This window comes from Vigna radiata, chromosome 4 (assembly GCF_000741045.1).
Source record: "Vigna radiata var. radiata cultivar VC1973A chromosome 4, Vradiata_ver6, whole genome shotgun sequence".
NCBI lineage: Eukaryota > Viridiplantae > Streptophyta > Magnoliopsida > Fabales > Fabaceae > Vigna > Vigna radiata.
In genome coordinates this window covers 10,426,716-10,451,579 of record NC_028354.1, presented here as the reverse complement: position 1 = coordinate 10,451,579, position 24,864 = coordinate 10,426,716, and the positions used below count along the sequence as shown (strand labels likewise).

The window sequence follows — 24,864 nt, the reverse complement described above, 5'->3', positions numbered from 1 at the left end:
CTTCTAGTTGATCTTATGGTTGAACATCATTTTGTGACTAATTTTCTTGTTCATTATTTTGAGGTTGAAAAAACTGTTATGCAACTGCAATTGTTGGAGGCGGAAGGTACTGCATGGTGATGCCAATAAAGCCTTGAAAGTAAGAAGTCATTTGTTGAAGCTGTTGATCATGGCTTGTTAATTGAGTTTGAAGGTTAAAAAAGTTCTCTGCATTTCGTTGCTGATTGGAAGATGCGTGTGTCTGTCGTATGTAACAATCGGCACAGTCATCTTGAGAACTGACATTTCCAATGCCGTATACGCGTCCCTTGTACCTTCCACCCGCAGCCTCTGACCAACATCGGTTCCTCAATCTTTCCTCCTCTACAGGGTCTAGGGGACTGCTGAGGCACTAATAGATGCAGTCTTAGATATTACTCTAGAAAATCTTGTTTGAAAATTTTCCTGATAAATGAATAAATGTTTGCGTTAAATACAACTAAGGTTTAAAAGGTAATACAAAATATAATATTGAATATAATAGAGTTAGTAGAAACTAACATGTGTCCTCCTAGACCTTTCATTAACAAAATGTCATGTTGAGCGACGTATATGTGTCTGTTGAAAGATTTCGTCAACATGCACTGAGCGACCAAACTCCTGTATGCAAACAAAATATGACTTGATAACAATTATTGTAAAGTTTCTATAAGAAGAAATTAAAAAAATATTATACATGTCATACCAAACCAATAGCATGGTCATGCACACTAATAGATCCCCTAGTGTGCAAACTGTCATCATTCTCAGATGTTCGATTCTTCTTGGCCATATCACATTTTTGCCTATAAAGTGATATGTTCCACTTCTCTAAAAGACCATTCCAAACAGTATCTCCCATCCAATCAGGTTTTTTTTTTTTCCTTCTGTTTGAGTTTTTTAAACATCTCAGATAGTTATCAAATGCCTTGGAGTAAAATTTTTTTTCACCTTTCCTCATCTCAATCTTCCATTAAAGTTTTCTCTATTATTATAATTAATAGGTTGTTAGCTTTATTGAAAACAGAGAGACACAAAACAAACAAAGCAGAGCATAGACTCTTAGTACTTATTCCACGACTTAAACATTTATGAACCAATCTAATTCCAGTGTTCAACCATAAACCAACGTGACCCTTGCTAATCAATTCTAATACTAAGCACCGAACCAAAGTAGAACATAGACTCCAAAGCCATGTGTTACTCCTACACGTTCAGAATTTAAAAGAGAATAATTTCTAACCAAAACTATCACAACATTGTCATGAATCAGTTTTAAACAAATTGCTGTGTTAACTTAGCCAATTATAACAACCCGTAGGGATAATGGAAACAACACTTAAACATTGTATTTTATTTCTATTCACATAACCTTTACCCAATGCTTACAGCAGCCTCATCCCTCCTGCATCTTTACCACTCATGCTAAAGCACTAAACAACATTAAAACCTTGAGAAAAAGTCACAACCAAGACATGATCACAAGTACCTATTAACCGTGTACTATATATCATTATGTCTTCATAACAAAATGAAAGTCGTTCTTTAATAGATGAATAATCTTAAGACAAGCTGTTCAAGTTTAGTTTTGGAAAGAGAGTAATCAAAACATAATAATATTATGATCCTTGTGACTATATATATTTGGACGAGAAAGAAGTTAAGGGAACCAACTTGAAAGTATTCACCTACCATGAGTTATGGATTGCCTATGAATGAACACTTTTTCATAGTCTATACTATAGTACACTGAGTTTTATCCCTAAAGGTTGGTGAGGCTTGGTTCCTCTGCATAAGTGATCTGTTTTCCTTTAGAATCTCAGGTGGAAAGAAATGCTTAATGTTCTGTAATGGAAAATTTGACACTGAACTAATTTTGGCTAAAATTGGCTATATGTTTTATTCATGTGAAAAAAAAATTAGTCAAGTTCTTCAAAAAGTCCCTAACGTTGTTTTCTAAGTTTCAAATCTTGTGTGTTTGAAAACCAAGAGAATGAAATGAACAAGAAGTTGTGATTAAAACCATACAACTCCAAAGAGAGATGTTGTTTCGAATCGTGAGTTGAGCATTCTTAATGAATCTTAACTTTAGTTATGTAGAAAAACTAAGAAGACTGAAATAAAAAAAGAACAACATAAAACTATAAAGACGACCTTTAAATAATCCAAAGTTTCAAGGAAACCTAACTAACTTTTATCTCACTTATCCCTCTTATTATGTGTAAGATTACTAATATGCATACTAGTTTTAACATAAAATCAATGTACATATTTTAACAATTTTGTAATAAAACAATACGAAACTTTACTTCGTGAACCATCAACAAAACCAATAAATTGAATATTCAAATAAGTGAGGGAAGCAATCTATAAGGAAATTAACATATATGGTTTTGATGAGGATGATAATGAGACAACAAATGACACAATAGGTTGTTTCTATTCTTTTTTTTTATTGTATTTTTTTTTTAATTTTGTTAATTTATTTGAGTATATTATAGTAAATTTTATAGTAATGAAATTTTAGAAATATATAAAAAGCCAAAATAAATTTATAAAGTTAACCATCACATAAATTTTGAAAATAATTTAATTGATATTTTCAATAGAAAAAAAATGTGATATAAATGACCTTAACAAAATAGCTTAAAAGCCCTTAGTACACTTCTTAATCCTCAACAACCATAACCAAAAGAAATTTCAATGATCACTTAAGAGCCTACAAACATTTGTTTAAGCAGATAATCTTAACTTTGTTATAAATAACCACTTAAGTGCCAATGAATAAACACTTAAGTCGTTAACTTGTGGTTTAAACTTTGTAAAGTATATAAAAACCCAAATTTAAAGACTTTCTTTTGCTATTTCCTGAGAGTTATGGATACTGTGTCATAAAACTTATGCTTAGGATTGTCTTAATATATTGTTGATTTATGAAAGCATATAAAATACTTTTTAACAAAATTAATTATGTTTTATGTTTTATGTTTTAGTTGATTTGTGTCTTGTGTTTTTCAACTTGTGAATGTTCGACAATCTGGCTCAATAATGGAGAGGAAAGTGTTGACCAATCTTCTTTATTGAGATCAGTAATATGTCACATTGTATGATTGTTGTTGTTTTAGAATATAATTAGGCACAACGAAGTAGCTTAGAATGTATATGTTTTTATAATATTGTTATAATTTTTAATTTTTTAATTTAGCCATTTGTTATCTCCATTCATAAGGAAGAAAATAAGGAAAATAAAATTTTAACACCATTTTTTGACACTATTTTGACACTGCACACGTGTCAAAATGTGATTGGACGATTTCAAATTAAAAAATAAACTTTGGTTTTTTTCTTCCAAACATACCCCTGTCTCAACTTTTTTAATTTAAAATCGTCCAATCACATTTTGACACGTGTGCAGTGTTAAAATAGTGTAAAAAAATGATGTTAAAATATCATTATCCAGAAAATAAATAAAACAAACCAATTATTTTTTTTTAAAAATGGTTTTTTGTCATATTGGTGTTATTATAACTGAAGTGATTAATCTCTTTAACAGATTATATATATATTACTAAAATCCATGCAAAAAGTTAGAAAATTTTAGCTAAAATTGTTAATTTCTGTATCAATTTTAATTGTAGTTAATTAAGAAATTAGCATTCATTATTCATCCTTTCTTTCATCATTTGAATGTTATCTATATGGCGTATTTCTCCATTAAAAATATACTTCCATTGTTAATGTCATTAGTTTTCATATATAGAGAAAGTGAAATCTAAAATGACCATGATAAATGGCCTTATTCACATATCATTTTCTTTATATTTATTTGACATTATTTTTTTTAATACAAAAAAAAAATATTTTTTTTATAATCATTTTATTCTTACAAAGTATATGTGTGTCAAATAAATATAAATATATATCACATTATTATTATTATTTATTTCATAAAAGAATGAGAAGATGTGGATTAAATTACTGGATCTTTAAGGAATGATAGATAGATAATTTGAGTATTTTGCTAAGATTAATTAGAATAATCCATTAGTATGCATAATCTGATTCTATCATTGCTAAGAAATGAAACAAAAGCAAGGAATGACATACTTACTCTCCTTTCACCATCAAGTAAATATGACAGTGAAAGATAATTAGATTTCGTTTTCTTAGAAAAATATCTCTATATACCTACTTACAAACAATATTCCAATGAATTCACATACGCACTGCATTATATAATTATACCTCTACATAATGCATATTTAATCTATACTTATCAAATAAACCCATAAATATTATATTCAGATTGTTTGACTTTATCTATAGTAATATATATATATATATATATATATATATATATATATATATATATATATATATATATATATATATATATATATATATATGATGTACATTTTAAACTAATAATAACTATTTTATGTTATTCTTATTATTAGTTTGCTACTTTATATATTATTTTTTTACAATAATTAAAATTATATTATGTAAATTATATTTTTATGATATATTTGATTTCATCCCTTATATCACCATTTTATATTTTTGTTAAAGGAAAATGCTTTCACAATTTTTTAGGAGGAATTACTTTTATAATTTTATTAAAACGAATGCTTTGTGTTTAGATTTTGTTCTAATTACTATATTTATAATTATGAAACAAAAATTATAAAAGTAAGCAAATATAAAACTCTCAAAAACTAAAAAAGTAAAAGTATTACATCATTGCATATGGTAAAGTGTTGCATTATGCCGGTCAATTTTATAATTCTATCTTTGAACCTTTTAGCTTCGTATCCACAGACAACTTTATTCCTTAACTATAGTTCTAACTACTGTCTTTATTTGATTAGACCATAATCTTTATCTAATGAATATTAGACTTTTAAACTATTAGTATATGAACATTTATTATTTTAAAAACAGTTAGAGATAATTCTATATCCCTATTTATTGTAAAATTAGTATGTTATATATATTGTTAACAAGTCAATTCTGTTGTTAACTTGGTTAAATCTCTCTGGAAAACCAAAATCCTATTGAGCTACAATTTCTCTCTCAATATTCCTATACCTCAAAAACAAGTAACAGTGATATCAAAACAAAAGTCAACAAATAAAAAATCCAAAATGTAATTATCTTTTCATTTTTTTTTAAAAAGCCAAGTAAGACCAAACCAGAGTAATAAATAATAATAATAAAAAAACAAATTTCATATGAAGGTGAAAATATGCCATCTTTTGAGAAAACATAATATAAACTTTTTACTCCCAACTATAATACGCTCTAAATCCCCCTTCCCCAAATTTTGTTTAGAAGTTCAAAGCAAAGGAAGAAGGAAACTAGAATTAAAAGCTAATGAAAATTGATTTTATATCAAAGGTAAAATATATCATACTTACCATGTTTTAGTTCACCACGTGTATATCCTCATATTAGTAGATATATATAATCATATTTGTTAAACAGTAAATACACACATTTTTCACTCAATTGAAACCTTGATTAGTCTTATAATTGGTTGAAAATAAAACACAATGGTTACCCGCACAAATAACAGAAAAATAACGAACAAAGGTCATAGATAGATGAGTTGACTGAGCTCGTCTAAACAAAATACAAAGAATTAACTTAGCTTGATATAAAGATTGAATTAAACAAATTGAAAACATTGAAAGAATTATAATACTTAGTTCATATTTCAAATTGATTCAAGTAGAGTCTGGCTTAGGAAGTAAGATCATTAGGATAAAATATTAGAAAGATAGATGGATTAGATATATGTCACTCATGTCTCTTCTCAAATTGTATAAAAATATAAGGTTTAATGTTTTAATATGTCTCTATTTTTGTTCAAAATTTCAAATAAGTTCCTATTTTTGTTAATTTGATGTAAATAAATCTTTTCGGTCAATTTCATTAAATGACGTTAATGAGTATGTGACGTAGCCTGGTGACACTGCATTTTTAATATACGTGTCAATAAAAAACTAATTAAAAATATTATAATTAAGTAAATATATTATAATTTTTGCTTAAATGAATTAAAGAAAGGGAAAGGTGAAAAATTGTATTCTTCTTTTTGTTGTCTCTACAATTATGAATTGGGGGAATTTTGTGTTTTAGGTTAGAAGTTCAATCCATCCCCGCCGACACCCTCATCACCGTTCCCATCAACTACTCCTGACCCGGCCTCTACTATCAACACAACGCCTCTTACAACATCAAAGTACAGGGCGAAACCTACTTCTCTATCGCCAACGACACATACTAGTCCCTCACCACGTGTCAGGCTCTCATGGACTAAAACACCTACGGCTAACGTGACCTCGTTGCGGGTCTCGACCTCCACATGCCTCTAAAATGCGCCTGCCCCACCCAGAAACAGAGCGAAGCAAGATTCAAGTACTTACTCACTTACTTGGTTCTAAAGGAGAAACGGTTTCTTCATCGCTGAAATCTTCGGTATTGACGAACAGAGCATCCTCGAAGCAAACGAGCTTTCTAATACCTCCTTTATTTTCTACTTCACGCCAATTTCAGTTCCTTTAAAAATAGAGCCGCCAATGAATTTACTGAGAGCAACGGCTCCCCTGAACGACTCCCCGTCATCGCCGCCTTCGGCGACGGAGGATGACTCGGACTCTTCCAAGAAATAGGTCATTATCGGAATCGTGGTTCGGGTTGTTGTGCTGCTTCTTGTTTTAAAGGAGAAAGACAATTGTATCTTGATGAGAGAAGAGAACTTCAAATAAAACTGTGACAACAGATTAAAGGAAGTCGTAACAGAAGAATCAACCTTGGCATTAAAAGCAACTTAATGTATCTGAACTCGAAATGTGCATGATCTGAATGCATTATTCTTTTCAAGAGTGTCTCACGGACATTATTCAAAGGAAAAAGTCTCTTTAACAACTCTTTTTTGACAACATTTTGACAACGCATATGTGACAGTTTGTGATTGGTCCGTTTCAAATATATTTTTAAAATAAATTCAAACATACCAATAAAATGGTGACATGTGTCCTGTTGTCAAAAAGTTGTTAAAAAATAGTTGTTAAAATATCATTGTCCTTATTCAAAACACTCACTTCATCCAAGTAAATAATTATATATGGGCAAAACGAACAGAAATACACTTGTGGATTGGGCTCCTGCAAGATGGACAGTCTTGCATACCTTGTTTCTCATGGAGCTCCTACAAGATGGACAAAATACTAGTAATTAGGCTACATGTATAATTAATTTGTTACAATGGACAAGGTAGTTGTTGTAAAGAATCTTTTAGTCACATTAAGACCAATAAAACCTAAGCTTCCCCACTAATGTAGGATAAGGAAACCTCAGGTATCGAATCCAAGGATTTGGTGCTTATTAAGTTCTAAAATTTGCTAGTTAATTCTATCTAAGAACTAATTAAAACACAATAAGGCCGGGAATGAAATTTGAATGAATGAATGATTATGTGTAGAAGATTAATGCATGAACTAGCTAAAATGTCAAGGCAAATGCAAAAACATGTATTTTGTTATGCAATGCATGTATGGAAATCTACTTTAGTATAACAATGGGTAATATGAAGCTAGAAGGCTAAATGGAATGCAAACCCTAGATATATGCAAATGGACAATTCTTTTTCAACTTCTAACACATCAATTTAGTGTAGATTTTTCTAATTGTTATATGAATCCTATGTGAATGTGGTACAAGAAGGGAAAGATAAATGCAAATGATAGCTGGTGTAGTGTAGAATAGTCTTATCTACCACATGGTGTTCTTATTTTACCAAAGAATGCAAGAAAAGTTAGAAATTTCAAATCTGGAATCTCTATTTGCATTTAACATCATTTGAATCAAAGAAATCACTATTTGCAATTGAGAAAAGATGCAAAGAACATATAAAACAGTATGAACTAAATGGGTCATGTGAAATTTGATAATTGGAACCAAAACAAAATGAAAACAACAAATAAATATATCCCAAAATTGTACCTATTATGCTTTTGATTCGGTGAATCATAATAGCTCTACAAAAAGACATTTTGGAAACGACCAAGCCTACTTTAGGATCTAATAGATTCTGTTACAGAACCTTAAAGTTCGTTATTCTCATTCACTTAATCAAAGCTAGCAATGATCAATTCAGGCACACAAGAATATGGATAATGACTCACAAATGTAACCATAGAAATGATGGTTTAGCCTATGCATGCACGAAACTGAAATCAGAACTATGAAATGCAAATGTAGGTGTAAGAATTAAAAATTGAAACATATTTTATGAGAGTAACACTAACTCTACTGGCTATTTCCAAGAATTCATAGAACCTAAAACTGTAAAGATTATTCTCTCATTAGACTGAACAAAGTGCAAAGATAGCAAAGAAACAACATGTGAAGGTTTTTCTAAGAAATAAGGCAGAATTCTGAGATGAGAAGTGGTCCATTTAGGTAATTGAATCCCAACCTATCTCAAGAAGACATCTTGGTTGAAGTGAAGCCCACTTTCAGATCCTACAGAGTCTATTTCATACTCAAAACATATGTAGGTTCTCATCCAACTATTGAACAACTTGACTTTACAATTCTAGATTATGCTTTGTCTAAGAAAAGGCCATTACAATTACTACAAGATGAATAAAAAAAACTACGAATGCACACCAAAACATGTAGCAAAACTGAAATAATTATCATCTACCTTCAACTCACATTGGAAAACAACACTCAAGATTGAAAACATAACAATCGTGAACATTAAACCCAAAATTAAATTCTAGAATGTAGAAACAATAAGAACAAAGCTAGAAAATTAAATTCTTGCAAGAAAAAGGGGAAAGAATTCAACATTGAACAAAAAGAAAATAAACCATAATTTTATTGACCAAGAAAGTAAGAAATGAAGTTACAAAGCACAAGAATATCAAAAGCAATCACAACTCGTGCAACCTCTATTAGAATTGCAAAAATCACACTAAATCTCTCTACTATCCTTCTAGAAGAAGAAGAATGAAAAAAAATTGATTCTCTAATCTTACGTACTCTACAAATTACACACACTATTGCACATTCTCCTTTTTTTTTTTTTATTACAAATGCTTTCCTCAATTTATAAGAAAATAAGAAAAGGGAGAAAAAGAAAAGATAAGTCGAACCCTTCTTCGTGCCTAACTCTTCTTCCTCAAACCAACCCTCTTCAAGGAGTTCTATTCACGCTCTAACTAGCTCCAAACCTTCCTTTGTAAGCAACACCAATCCACTGAAATGCAGGCTCCCGAGTCTCATGAAGACTCCTTGGTGTATCTCAAGCTCTGGAACTACAGCTCATGAAAATTGGAGGAGAATTTCAAACCCCATCGCACAAGCTCTGCTTTAGTCTTTGTGCGTGCCAATCTGTGCGTTTTGGTGTTGCATATCAACCACTTTTAGTTAATTAAATTCAGCCCCTTTTGACCAAGGACACATTTGGAAAAAAAAAGAAATTGAAGAGGATTATAATGCAAATATAAAAACCAGAGACCTATTAAAGCAAAAAGAAAAGATTTACAATTTATTTAGATTTTGTTAGAAAAACAAGAACCAAAACTAAAAAGAAAACATATTTATTCTCTAAAAACACTCTAATAACTACATTTTTACAACAAAAGCTTATTTAACATCCTAATCATAAACTAATATAAAATTCGAAAGACTTAAAAACTAAAGGAATTTAAAAAGAAATTTTTACAAAGAAAAAAGACAAGGAAAAATATGGAGAGTTATGAAAAGTTAAGATTAATTGTAACATAGAGTTGAATCTAATAAGTTACATACCAACTTGTTTAAAGGATTACATGATTATAAATATCTATAGTATAAATAAAGACAATTGTCATGATTATTCTCATATTTCGAGAATTATCTAACTATACTCAAACTCTATAAAGTCTAGAATTCTCTTATTTTCACTTTCATTGCTAGGTATATTGCTTTTGCTTTTTAGTGAGGACAAGTTTATACAATATAATCTAAGCCAAAAAGACAAATTATGTATGGATATGCTTAGCTCATATGTTTATGACAATCATGTAAAATATTCTTTCCAACAACCAGATATATTTTTCATGTAACAAAAATTCCACAATAAATATAATATAACATCCATATGTAAATTATTCTACAAATATAACTTTTATAAAGTTCAGGAATGAAATAATTTATAACTTACTTTAGAAATATAAAACAATTTTGTAATAGTTTAGAAAAGAAAAAGTTGTTTAATCCTAACAAATTTTATGTTTTAGGAGTGTTCAACAGAGAATGTTGAACAAGAAATATATACTTATCTTTGATGTCTATTTATATGTTTGGTTATACACATGTTGCAACATCCTGAATACTTCATTTAATATAGTTATTTGTAGATCGAAACAAAAATTATGGTTATGAAATTAATTAATTTGAAAACATTTTTTTTCACCGATTTAATATTATATCATCTAAAAATTTCTACATTCTATATCTCTCAAAGACTATTTTGTAAAAGATTTACATTTATAACGTTAGTTAGTATATGTTAATAACTTGAATTAATTTATCCTCATAGGAAAAGGTAATTAATGCAATTGATATTTTTGTTTAGCATTTCCTGGTAGAAATTTAGCACATTTTACAAAAGAAAATCTTAATTTTTGTTTAGCATTCGAGTATATCACTTTCTGTAATCTCAGAGTTGCTCTGTTTTTATTGATAATATATCTACAAGTATCTTTCACAGAAAAAAAAAAAATCTTAAACAAGTCGAACATGAGAATACCTCGCTTTCTTTTGCAATCAATTCACATGGCGTCGTTCATGCATTATTTCTTTTGTTACATTGTCGATCTTTGTACACGCTCCGCATAGAAAAGAAAAACGTGGCTGCATAATTTGACTCCTCAACCACAAAAAATAAAACTGCACCACACTTGTAGCCAATAAGCACATGCACCGCAGAGTACGTTAATCATGTTTACGTTGAAGTAAATATTCAAGATTCCACCTCTTTACTACATCATCCACCAAAATTTACTTTGTCAACTTTAGATCTCACCCACAGTTCCAATGAATACAAATACTCATTAATTTTGATGGGATTGAATTAGATTTAAACTCTACTTCTTAATATGGTATCTAGTTAGAACCTATCCTAGCAAGATCTATATAGACATTCTTTTTCATCCGTTGTTAGGTTACTGTTGGACCACTCATTAATTCTACTATCATGTTCAAGATGGTTATATCTCAGCATGAAGGAATAGGGTAGAAATCTCACGTCGACTAAAGATAAGACCAAATTATAATACATAAGTGAAGTGTAAACTTGAACATATAATCAATGTCGTAAAATTGAGTTAGACTTAAATTCTATTTTTAATAACTCTAAGTCAACTATTTATGCATTAGGTTGGTCATAGAAATTTGACAAAAGTCCTCATTCAATTGGGTCTGCTTTCGTCACAACCGTGCAGAAAAATACTTAAAACATTTTTCTAGTTAGAAAAACCTTTCACACGAGGCCGTATCAGTTTCAGACTTATAATTGAGTCAAGTTTAAGAGACAGACCAGCAAGCTGATTATATAATAAAATTCTGATTTTCAAGAAACATTGACACCTTATGTTTTAACCAACTTATTATAAACTTTATAATTATGATTCGCTCACATCACTTTCTCTCTTTTATATTCATTTATATATCATCACTCATTTTCTATCTTTCTCTTGATCTCTTAATAAACCACTCATCGCATATTTTCCATTTTCTTTTCCTTCTTTCTTTTGTATCTCTCTCTCCTACGCCAACTTTACATATATTTGACCATGACAGAAATCATACATGTAAATTATGTCTAAATAGAGAGATTAAAATATTGTACATATAATATCTGTGGACCCAAGTGTCCCTCGAAAATCATAAGACATAATAATGTTAAACAAGAAGGAGACGAAGAATTCATGTGAATATCATGCTACAGAAAACAAGTCATATCAAACGAACCCAAGTAGAAGCTGCTCTCCAATGTTGGACAAACGTGAAACAGGAGATAAAAGAAGACTATATACACACTGGAACAAAAATGTACGCAACCATATAATATATATATATATATATATATATATATATATATGTGTGTGTGTGTGTGTATAAATATGAGTAACTAAAGGCATGTTATTGAATTTCAACATGGGAAACCAAGTAGCTGAACTGTAGCCTTCTTCTGGAGCCCATGGTGGTTTATATTCCTTTTTCTTTTTTTCTCCTTTGGCTTTCTTTTTCTTTTCTTTAAATTTGTTTCTTCTTTTTCTTTCTCTTTATATAAATCCAATTCCTTTTGGGGGAATCATAAAAGACAAACAGCTCTATTTTTATGTGACCTGCACTCATTCTCTGTGCCTCTCCAATCAAACCCCACCCACCCTTTCTTCCTTGGGAAACATATCAACATGGAAAGTGATGCTGGGGAAAACTTGTTCAACACATTCTTCTCCTCCTCCACATCCATGACCATCTCCACCACCACCACCACCATCACATCATCATCATCATCATCATCATCATCTTCATCATCAGCATCATCTACCTCAAGCTCAAACTCATGCACCAAGCAGGACTCCCAAACAAGTCCTCCAGATGATTCAACAACAGCTAAGAATCAAAACACGCCAAATAAGGAATGCAAGAAAAGACAAAGAAATGGTGATGATAACAAGCACCCCAGTTACAGGGGTGTGAGAATGAGAGCATGGGGCAAATGGGTGTCTGAGATACGTGAGCCTAGAAAGAAGTCGAGAATATGGCTTGGAACATACCCTACAGCAGAAATGGCAGCTAGAGCACACGATGTGGCAGCTTTAGCCATAAAGGGTCACTCGGCTTACCTCAATTTCCCCAATTTAGCTCAAGATCTTCCAAGGCCCATCACCACATCTCCCAAGGACATTCAAGCTGCAGCTGCGAAAGCAGCAACCACTTTCTTTGATGATGGCAAGCATTGTGAAGCAGAAAAAGATGAAAAAAACCATGCAGAACAAGCTTCATCTTCAACTCTATGCATGGAGAATATTGAGGCTGAGCAAGTTCAAGCAGAAGAAGCTTCACCTTCAACTCTATCCATGGACACTACTCAAGGGTCTTCAACTTCTCACTCTACTGCAGATGACGACACACTGTTTGACCTTCCAGATCTTTTCCCTGATGGAAACAATGGACTTTTTTACTCCTATTCTTCTTCTTGGCGTTTATGTGCTGCTGATAGTGGATTCAGGCTTGAAGAGCAATTTTTGTGGGAGAATTACTAGCAGTGCATACTGTTGCAGATTGTTCCATTTTTAAAAATAATAATAATAATAATAAGAGAAAAAGACTGCAAAATTGAGGTTTAATCTTCCTGTTTACTGCAATAGTGCAATCTGATGCTAGAATACCACTTAGGGAAAAAGTTTACCCTTTAATCTGTAAATTGATGTTGCCTACTGCTATTTTTGTTTTGTTATGGATTAAAATATAAAGGGAAAATTTTGACAATTGTGAGAAATGTCTGCCACTGTATAAACAATAAAAGAAGCTTCTTTCTTTTGTGCATAAATGACATGGAAATTTCATTTTTTCACTGTGAAATAATGAATGGTAGTTACTGGATTTGGGAGGTATTATTGGAATCCACCATTTGTTCAGCATGTGTGGCTTATCTGGTAATATGGAGAATAGATCTTGCATGAAAAGAACGTTATTCTTTGTTGATTTTGTTCTCAGCATTTTGAACAAGTTTTGATGATGCTGTTGTTGACTGTAAAGCAAGCCAACCTGAAACTCTCTTTTTTTTCTTTATCTTTCAGTTGGAAAGATATCCACAAGACTAATTGCATCATATATTAATGATTTCTTTACCAATTGCTTCATTAAATAAACAATCATGGAACAACTTGTGCTCATATGGAATAATTCTTCCTCCATCATCACTTTTTATTAAGTATAAAAGAAAGTTATCTAGATTCCTTTTTTGTATATACACACACACTTACACTTGTAAGCATCTTCTAACCGAAGCCAATTTGTATCTCACTCGATGCTTTAATTATTTACATTTATGTTTTATATATACAAAACTCTCCATTTTATATGTATTAGTTAGTCTCGAATTCGATTGAGTTAAGAATTGGTAAAACAATTTTTATTACTCAGAATGGTTCACATGTGCTTTTATATTTTACCTATTATTTATGGATTAAAGTATAAATGAAGGATTCCGATCTGAATTATTAAAAGTGACTAAACAAAATTGCTAAACGACACCATCTCCTTTTGTAGAAAAAGAGGGAAAAAAAGATGACAATGATTTATTTTACGATTGGCCAATAATCTTTTCAACGTCACATTCGCCTCTGTATTAGACTTATAATGATTAGTGCCAGCTTTTTTCCACATAAGTTTTCGCAAATACAAACATGTTAGCTAATTAACAAACCTCACCACCCTCATTTTAAACCCAATAAGGAGTTTAAAACGTAATAAATATTATATAAAAATAAGTTAAATTTAATGCACAATTATAAGACTTTTTAAAATGTTTCATATTTTTTTCTAAATATTCTATTATCTAAATATAATATACATCTTTAAAGTATAAAAACATTATAGATTATTAATGAATCAATTGAAACATAATCTGCTTCAAGACAATTGATGCACTATGTAACTAAGAAAAACTCTTACATGGAGTAAGATATAAACTTGTGAAGCAAAATATATTTCACAGAAGATTATTAGGGTATATCCTTCTAAGATTTTTATTTTTGTTTCATGACATTCTATATTCAGGATTTCATGGACTGATATATATATATATATATATATATATATATATATATATATATATATATATATATATATATATATATGTACGGAAGAAGAACATAAACTTAAAGGAGGGTATGAAATATTTCAATTTTTTAAGAAAAAATATCAAAAGGACATATTTTATAAGTATTTCAAAATTATTATTCTTTATTAGATAATTTTAAAATTGAGTTTGCTTTCTAAACACAAAAATTTCTTTTCGTATAATTAAACATTTATATAGTTTTAGTGCCTCTAATGAATTTTGATGTCAAGAATATGTACCTAGATAATTGAGTTTAGTGTCAACTGTTTTTTGTGATTATAAATTCATTATATTTTATCCATGTTTAGTTTGTATTGCATATGATTTATTTGGTATTAGATAACTCTTTTGTACACTAGCTTACCCTTTTGTCTGTTTTGTGTTTGTTTGTCTCTTTTTTGCAATGATCATTTAGGGGTGTGAGCATATGAGAAAATAGATGTGGAGGTGTCTAAAGGAAAGTAGTGATACTGCAGAGTAATTCCATAGCTTGTAGTGGTTTCCTTTTATACGATTTAGTGCGTGAAAATTTCTTGTTCTTTTTAGTTTCTTTGTATATACTTTATTATTACAATTATTATTTTGAAATAATTGTATTAATATTATATATATTCTGAATATCTGTTTTGTTTCATGTTCTTTTTAGTTTCTTTTGATCTTGCAAAGATGTTAGGATACTCTTTTTAGAGGTTTCCTACTTGTTTGGCCTTAATCTGGGTAATATTTTAGACATTCTATTGATCAGATGTTTACATATGTTTTTCAAAATATATTGTTTAGCATCTTTCTTTAGATGATATGTTTCATGATACTTCCACTTAGATAAAAATGTTTTTGAGTCACAAAGAGACGTTTCTCTCAATAAGACACTTTTTGTGACGAATTGTTCTTTTAGACGTTCAAACGTTGTTCGTAAAATACTGTATGTTACATGTATATTCTATTAGATGATATATTTGAAAAACATTTTCTTTCGTTGAATGTTTATTTGATAAGCTTGAAAAGTTGGGTTATTGGACATTTTGATTTATTCTCAACACCATGTTTTATTGAGACATCGGGTTGTGGTCATATTAAACTAAGTTAGACAATCTAACATGAGGTCGAGTCAAGTATACTCAAGTCCATGTCAAGTCAAATAAACAGACACAAGTCAACCAAAACTACAAAGACCAAAATATGAATTTGGTTTACTTTTTAAATGAAATTTGGAATTCTTTAAATTTTTATGTAATCCAATTACTCTAATAAAATTCTAGAATATTAATTTCTTCCAAAAATTTACTTAAAGAACATATTTTTTTCATAATGCATTTCAAATTTCTCTAAAAGAATGAATCACCCCAAAGAATGTCTTATCCAAACACAAAATTAAAGAAACAAAGAGACAATAAAATTTATGTCTTTTAAAGATTATGTAATATTTTGAAGGAATCAAATAATATTCTATAAACCCTAAAAGAATAATATAGAAAGTCCAAGTAAAGAAAAAGGCATATGAAGTATACCTTGAACATGTCACTTGCAAGATCATATGCTTATATAACTACTTGTGCATATCATTTTCAAGTGAATGTGAGGGTTGTAACTACTTCACATGTCTTTCTCCTTTTCAAGGAATATCTCATATACCTCTCAACCTTTCAAAGGTCATCCGTGTGCCAAACAAGATTAAGGAGTTAATTTTTCCATAAGATTAGTGAAACCTTTAGTGTAATCACTAGCTTAAATCATTGTGTTTACATTAGGTGTCATCAATATTCTTATTTTTATACTTAAAATTATTTCTTGTGTTCATATTACTTGAAATCCATTTCTTTCTCTATTTGGTCAAATTTTATCTATGTATGGTTAGGTATGACTAAGTCAAGTTAGATTGTATTGGATCGAGATATTGGATTATGATAATGTAAAATTGAACTGAATGTATTTAAGCTCAAATCGAGCCAAATTAATTCAAAACCAATTAACTCAAATTTTAAAATTTCAATTTCAATTTTAAAATTTTAAGATTTCAATTTCTTTCAAATTTCTTTAACCAAATAATGTATTTTTGTCATAAAGTATCTTAGATTATTAAAAAAACAAAGTATCCTTTTAAAATATCTCATTTAAACTCAATATAGGATAATATGAAATAAAAATGGATCAATTCTTTAAATAAAAATCAACTAGATATTTTGTCAAGATATTAACTTAAAATTTTGAAAATAAGAAATTAAGAAATGAAAAAATTGAGATGAAAATATTTTGATGATGAAGTTGAGAGAGAAGTACAACTCTACTAAAAAGTAGATAATTATTAGAGATCAAAACCACCATAAAATATGTATCTTCTACACATTATAACCTATTAACGATGGATGTAAAGTGACACGCGTTAAACACATTTAGAATATGCAAAATAAAGACTGTGGCTACAATTTTTAAGTTTGAAATAAAATATGAACTACATTGAAAACTCTATAATCTCATCATCATGACTAATAAATATTGCAATTATTAGATACATTTTTCTCACTACTTCTATGCATTTCTTTATCTTGTTGCTTCCTTTACTATTACTTCAACTAATATTGTTTCTGTTTCAAGTTATTAAGATTTAAATTTACGTTATTTATTATTTATTTTTAGATATTTTACTGTTTTCAAATGTTTATTTTAATGACAAATTAAATTCATACAAATCCTTTTCCAGTTTCTTTAACATGGCTTTCTTTTGATTTTAATTAATTTCTTTTAAAATTGATGCCTATTAATTATGCTCTTTTCCAATATGTTATTTTAAATTAGTTAAATACATAAAAATGTATGTATTCAATAACTCGAAGTGATATTTAAGTAACAATAAAATTTAAATTTAATCTTTTTAACAATAATTTTTTTTCTAAAGTTAATTATATTATTATGAATTTTGTTTAGTTTTTATCACCATCTAAATTAAAAATCTCAGAAATATTAATCTAGATAAAAAAGAAAAAAAAAATACGAAACGTGTTTGTTTTAATTGAATTGACAAAATAATTTCTTCCAAAATCAACCACGCATATATTTTACGTAAGACAATTAAACATAGCAGATATAGAAAGAATATGAAGAAGTTGGCTTTTGGTAAACAGAATTATTGACTAAAATCGCGTAATGCTGATTACTGTGTGGAAAGACAATGGCACGTGAAAAATACAATAATTTGAGAAGACAAAAAGCATCTAATAGTAAACAAATTTGATTTCTGCAATAATATTTGTGATTATTTAATTAAGTAAGCAATATTTAATTTAGAACTTTACATTAATCAATTAGTAGATTTGTATTTGAAGGATTCAGTGTGTAGGAAGTCTCTCGTCAACTAAAGATAAAGTCAAATAATAATAATATATATATATATATATATATATATATATATATATATATATAAAAGTGAGGTGCAAATCTCACTTTACAAACTGGTTTTGTGGAGTTAAGTTAAACTTAAAATTAATTATCTGATACAGTGTTTCATCCTCCATTAAAGAGAGAAAGGGAATGGACCCTTTGCTTTTTTTCTCAAATCTGAGTGACTTGTATGCTTTTCATGCATCTTTCCTTCTTTATATATATATATAGTTTTGCGACAGAGATCAAACCTCACTCCATGATTCATGTTATGTTTAGTGCTTCACTAAAATCTAAAAGCACTTTCTGGGATACAAAATCCCTTAATTGAATTGTTGAAACTTGACTAATAAGCAAAGTTAAACAATTATATTTGGTTGGTCTATTCGAATCTTTATAAAATATACATGTGTAATTGAGAGAGATAACTTAATTTAATAAGATAATTACGGAAAATACATTACTTCTAACGAAAATCAGCTTAAAAAATTTAAGGTTTTGATTCAAAAGAATGATGAATAATTAGTTCATAATAATAAGTATTAGTATATTTCGTTTTTAATACAATAAAAAGTTATATTTTTAATATAATTTTTTTTCTTTTTGTTAAGGTAATTGAGTACTTTTTATTGCTAATTTTCACGTGTATTTATTAAAAAAATAAATTTTAATATACAGTTATTTATCTTGAAAAATCACTAATGATTTTAAATTTGCAAATTTTAAAAACTATAAACCAAAAAGTAAAAATTAAAATATGGCGTTGAAGGTTAATTGTCCTCATTATATGATTTATTTTATCCTTATATTATTAGTATTAAGTATTTGAATTCTAAATTATTTCGTTAAATTAATTTCAAGGTATAAAGAAAGATGCAAGTTGTAAAACAGTGTGATAGATTTAAAATGAATCCCTGCAAGGTCCGAATTTTCCGTTGTTAGCACATTACAGCTAATGCCTATAATAAGTTCAAAAAACTATTTAGCATTGGCTAATCAAATTTTCTAATATTTTCACGTTCGTAAGTAAAAGTTAAACAACTATTTTAAGAAGCACGATATGCATAACTTCAATATATAACAACCAAAGTCATTAATAAATTATAGGTTAATTTACAAATCACTACTCATGTGCACTTCTATACCATTACTTAAAATAGTATTTTTACGTTTGTAGGGTTTAATTAAATTTAACTGGTAGATGAGTGTGGACTAAACCCACCACTATCTAAAATATTATAAATTATTTTATAGTTTTAAATTATAGTTTCTATATAATATGTTTTCATATACTTTTTCAATATTTATAGTGTATAAATATTAATTAAATAATAAATTTAAAAAAAAATAAACTAAAATTTTAATTAAATAATGAGAGGAAGGATGTAAAATAAGTGTTCCTAGAAGACTACAAGAGAAATAAAATAAAATAAAAAGAAAATTATGATTACTAATAGACATTTTTATCTTATAGACCAGTGTAACACTTAACTTATATCATATTTGCAAAATATTTGTTTAAATAAAAAGGTTTAATCATTTGCCATGTCTTTTTTTGGGTTGGGAATCTTAAATAGGCCTCTTACTTTTTTTCGTCTCAATTGAGTCTTAATTTTTATAAAATTGGTATAATTAGAGTCTTGTCGTTAAATTGGAGCAATATCGTTAGACTGGCGTATACGTGACATGCTGATGATTCTTTTTTAAATGATGTGGTGTAGGTAATGAACCCTAATTGGAAGAAACACTCACAATTTTCCCCAATTTCTTTTCGCAATTCCTAATTCGAAGAAAGGGGTTGGGTTTAATTAAATTTTCCCAATTTCTTTAATTAAAAATTATTAATTTACACATCACACTCACCTAATTAACATATTACTTAGGCCACATCATTTAGAAAAGCATCATCAGCATGTCACGTATACGCCAGTCTAACAACGTTGCTCCAATTTAGCAGCAATGCTCTAATTGTACTAATTTTGCAAAAACTTGGACCCAATTGAGACAAAAAAATATATATGAGACCTTTTTGAGATTCCCAGCCAAAAAAAAGTACCTGACGAATGATTAAACCTTAAAAGAATGGTAATCACGAATTAACATGTTAATGCTGATAAAGTTATGATGAAACCATTATTAGAAGGTAAAAGCTTATAACAACCATTATAAATAAAGTTCTAAGGTGTTCCTTTTAGGCACATGAATCATTATGAAATACAGGGAAAACACTAGAAAGGAGGTATATGAATAGTGTTTTCTAAAAACTCTTTCGCAAAACATCGTTTGTCGGTTATAGAAGGGGTTATACGGTCTCTTATAAGCATTAAAGGATTGTGTTTCTAATAAAGTGCTTTAAGAAAACATTTCAAATAAAAAGAATGATAACACAAATTTTTTTATACTAGTCTCCCTCAAGAACTCTTGAGAGGTTGCATTAATCTTATCTTAGATTATAACTAAGCTTAACCCACTCCTGGTTGCAAGTATTATTATTACTTTTGTTCCCCTAGTCAATCTTGACTAATCCAAGTATTTTAGACCACTCTTGGTTCCCCTGGTCAATAATGACTAGTCCGAGTTTAGTCACTCCTACTATCCAGGTATTATAACCACTCCCAGTATCCCAAGTCAATTTTAACTAGTCTGAGTTTACCCACTCCTAATGTTCAAGTATTATAACCATTTTTTATTTACACAAAGTATTGTCAACCATTCCTGGTTCCTTAGTCAATCTTGACTGATACATACAACTTAATACAATTGTTTCAATACAAACACAATCGGTGTTTGATTACAAATACATATTTGAATAACTCTTAAGGAGAGGATCAATACAATACAATATAATTTGTAACCTTATGAGATTCTTCCTTTTAGGTTGAAGAGAATCAAACGATATGTACTTTGAGGTAGAGTAGAGATATGTTTAATGAACTTTCTTGAACATATTCTCTCTTTCTCTCTCTCTTTTTCTCTCTTTTATTTTCACCTTCCTCAACTTCAACAACATCTTCTCTTCAGTGGATTTTCTTTATATAACCCTCTTGAAATATGATCGTTGGATACAGAGTTGACTTCTAGATAGACTTTATAACCTTTTTAGGCAACTAGTCAGACTCAGGTCTACGTTACAACGTGACAGTTCTTTATGAGTGCTTTCATTCAAATGTAGCTTGTACAACCTTTTAGTGCAAAGCTTGAGGAAACATTCTAAGAATGTCTTTCTATCACTCAACGTCTTTTTGTCCTTTGTGCAACGCTTCTAAATATGATTTTCATACAACATTAAATGTTTTAAAATGTTTATGATCGTTAAGCACGTTGTGTGTTCAAAACATTTTTTCATATGCCAGCACGTTTTGATAAATACATTGTTCGAAGACAAAGTAATTGGTATGTTATGATATGATATTTTAAGCCTTTAGTTTCATAACATCGTCTAGGCTCAAGTGTATCGTTTAGCATTGCTTAGCACAGATTTATGTTCAGAAGCCTTATCGTTTTGTTTAAGAACAATGGTGATTAAACACTCTGTTAGGAGTTTATAGTGTTTGACGCTCTTTTTATATCTTATGCCTTGGACATGGTTGAGATATCAGATAATTGTGAATCCCTTGAAGGCGTTTAGTGTGTTATTTTGATATCCTAGATAACATGTTGTGTTAGATGCTTGGTGGCTTTCCACATTTGTATGTTGAATTTTAAGCATCAGTGTTTAGCTCAACATTTGAATAAATTATGTTTCTATTGTATCAGACGTTGCTTCCATTTAGACAAAATTTACTTTAAGCATTGTATTCTTCTTGTTTATCTTGTTTGATACATTGGGTATATGGTTATATTTAATAATGTTGTATGGTATCGAAACACAACTTAATTTTCTACATCTACCAAGAGCTTCGTGGCGAACATCGTTCATGTTTAGGTGGCCAACTAGAAGAAAGAACATCAATCTTGAATACATCAATAGACTATCATCATCTCTATTGAACAACCTTGTGGTCTTTTTATCATCATTAATAAAATCTACTTATCTTTGTTAAGAGTGATTATTTGACAAAGAACACTCAGTTATTACCCATAAGTGGCATGTGAAAGAATCCTTAGTCGAACTAGAAATGACTTATGAAAGAATGCTTAGTTAAGCCTAAAGTGGCTTGTGAAAGAACTTTTGGGGGAGCTATAATTGGCTTGTGGAAGGAATATTCGTTTAAGCAGGAGTGTCTGCAAACCCAAATAATACTTACAGGGGTAACTAGGAGTGACTACAATCCCAAACAAAACTCAAGGGATTATCCATGAGGTGTTATGAGCCTAAAAAATACTCGTTTTATACTTTGCAACATTAATTTGCATAGTAGAATTTAATTTGTTGATTGAGAACTAGATGTAGTCTATGTGGTTAAATGAACTAGTATAAAAGTATAATGTATTGGTGTTGTTGTTGTGAGATTTATGAGTACAACTTAGAAAGATTTGAACCTCCCACCTTGTAAATTCTTGGTGATTGAAGACTTAGGTGTTTAGGGAGTGTGTTATGTTGATTTAGATTGTACATAAGTCTCTCTTGAATAGTTTGATCTTATAATTACCATTAAAAAGCTACTTAAATTCATTTTAAAACTCAGATTGTTGCTAAGACATTTTTAATTGATTAAACTATTTTTTAATCTGTTAAAATATTCTATGAGTTTGGAATGATTGCAAAGAACATTTTAATTGATTAGATATTTGTTTTAATCGATTAAGATTACTTAGAACCATGCTTAATTATGAGAATGAGCTTTTAATATGTTAAAACAAGTTCTAATAGATTAAACTTTCTTGTGCATTGAAAAGGTTTTAAGCTACTCTATTTTAATTCTTTAAAACTTAGTTCAATTAATTAATTTCATGATTCATTTGGAAGACAATAACTTAAGTTTCACAACAAGCTATGTAAAGTGTTTCATCTGATAAATGGCACAAAATTGTGCAATATTATTTTACGTTTAACATGGACAATGTGCTTTGATTATAGGAACATAGAAGTAAGTTAATCTCATACTATAAAAAAAACATATAAATGTTTGTTCTATATTGTATGTAATGCCCATTGATTTCATATGCCAAAGGCATTCTAAGCAAAGGACAAGTCAAATCTAAATATTGATTTTCACTTGTTATTGAAGAAATCAAACAAACTAAGTATCTCTAAATTTTTCATTATAGAGTAAAATTTAGGTTTATTCTCAAAGGACACATATTGATTATATTTAGTCATTAGTATTCTTCCTCTACAAACTAATTTGGATGTTTCAGTTTGAAAAACATAAAACAAAAATTTAAGAAAACACATAAAAAATCAAAAGTGAGAGTCCATAAAATAAAAATAGATCAATCTAAAAATTTAGAAAACCAAACAATCTAGAAAATCATAGTTCTTTATAGAATCGATCCAAGTTTGAACAATTAACTAATTTAACTAAATAATTAAATTATCTATATGAATTAAACCAAAGTATCATTCAATACAAATTATATTCAATTATCAAATCAGGATTCAATAAATTCCTAAATTGAATTCTAAAATAAAAATAAAAAATAAAAATTGATATCACAAAATGCAAACCTAAAATTAGAGAAGAGGAGAAAAAATTTGTAGCAAAAAATAATCAGTACAAAGCTCAATTCACCTTGTTTGATCTTGATTCTATAAATTGATTATCATATATTTGGTTCTCCATTGATGGAGAAAAAAAAATTGTAAGAGAGAGGAATAAGAAAATCCAAAAACTAAAATAGAGAGAAAAGAAGACAATTTGTAAAACTCCAAAAATTAGCAAATGATTTGTGTCTGCTAGTTTAAAGTACATTTATGTCTTATATAGACTCTAAAAATTGAAGCAAACATGAGCCTAATCATGAGCTCTAATTAGGTCCATGCATTCAATTGCCAAAAAAGTTTAAGATAATACATATAAAATCTAATGCACATGTTCTTTTACAAAATTTCAAAATATTTTTCTCAACATTCTAAAAGTAGTAAAAAATAGTAGAGAAATCCAAATCTACAAATGTAGAATCTAGTACAACCATAATCAGTGAGAAATAACATCCACAAAAAAAAAATGCATAGCCAAAACAATAGGCAAATGTCAAATGAGCTGAAAATACAAAAATTAAGGCAAAGATGTACAATTAACCCAATTTATTACTATTGAAAGGAAATGATTTAAAAACTAAAAATAAAACATATAGAAAGCAGAATTGTTGTACAATAAAACTATAAATGTGTGTACAAAATATGTCATGAAAGATCTCTTAGATAAAGAGCTAGAGTTATTTTTCTTCAACAATTCCCAAATTCATGCATTGTCACCTTTGAAAGAACTATCTATTTTGTATGACAACACACTTTAGAGTAACTCAAGGAAAGACACAATGCCCAAGAAGAGATAATACATCCAACTATTATGTTATGTAAAGAAAAAGAGCTTTTATTATTACATCCAAGAGATCCAAAGTTGCTGGATGGCCAGTTCCATTAAATCCTGTATAAAGATACAGAGGTT

General features: G+C 29.0%; 1 protein-coding gene across 1 annotated transcript; it reads left to right on the top strand.

Moving 5' to 3' along the window:
- Window positions 1–7,603: 7,603 nt before the first annotated feature.
- Window positions 7,604–13,580, top strand: LOC106758340 (ethylene-responsive transcription factor ERF034-like). Its single transcript, XM_022780154.1, has 2 exons — window positions 7,604–7,607; window positions 12,265–13,580. Exons 1-2 carry the CDS (start codon window positions 7,604–7,606, stop codon window positions 13,350–13,352), a joined length of 1,092 nt encoding a protein of 363 aa, XP_022635875.1. The 3' UTR covers window positions 13,353–13,580.
- The last annotated feature ends 11,284 nt before the right edge of the window (window positions 13,581–24,864 follow it).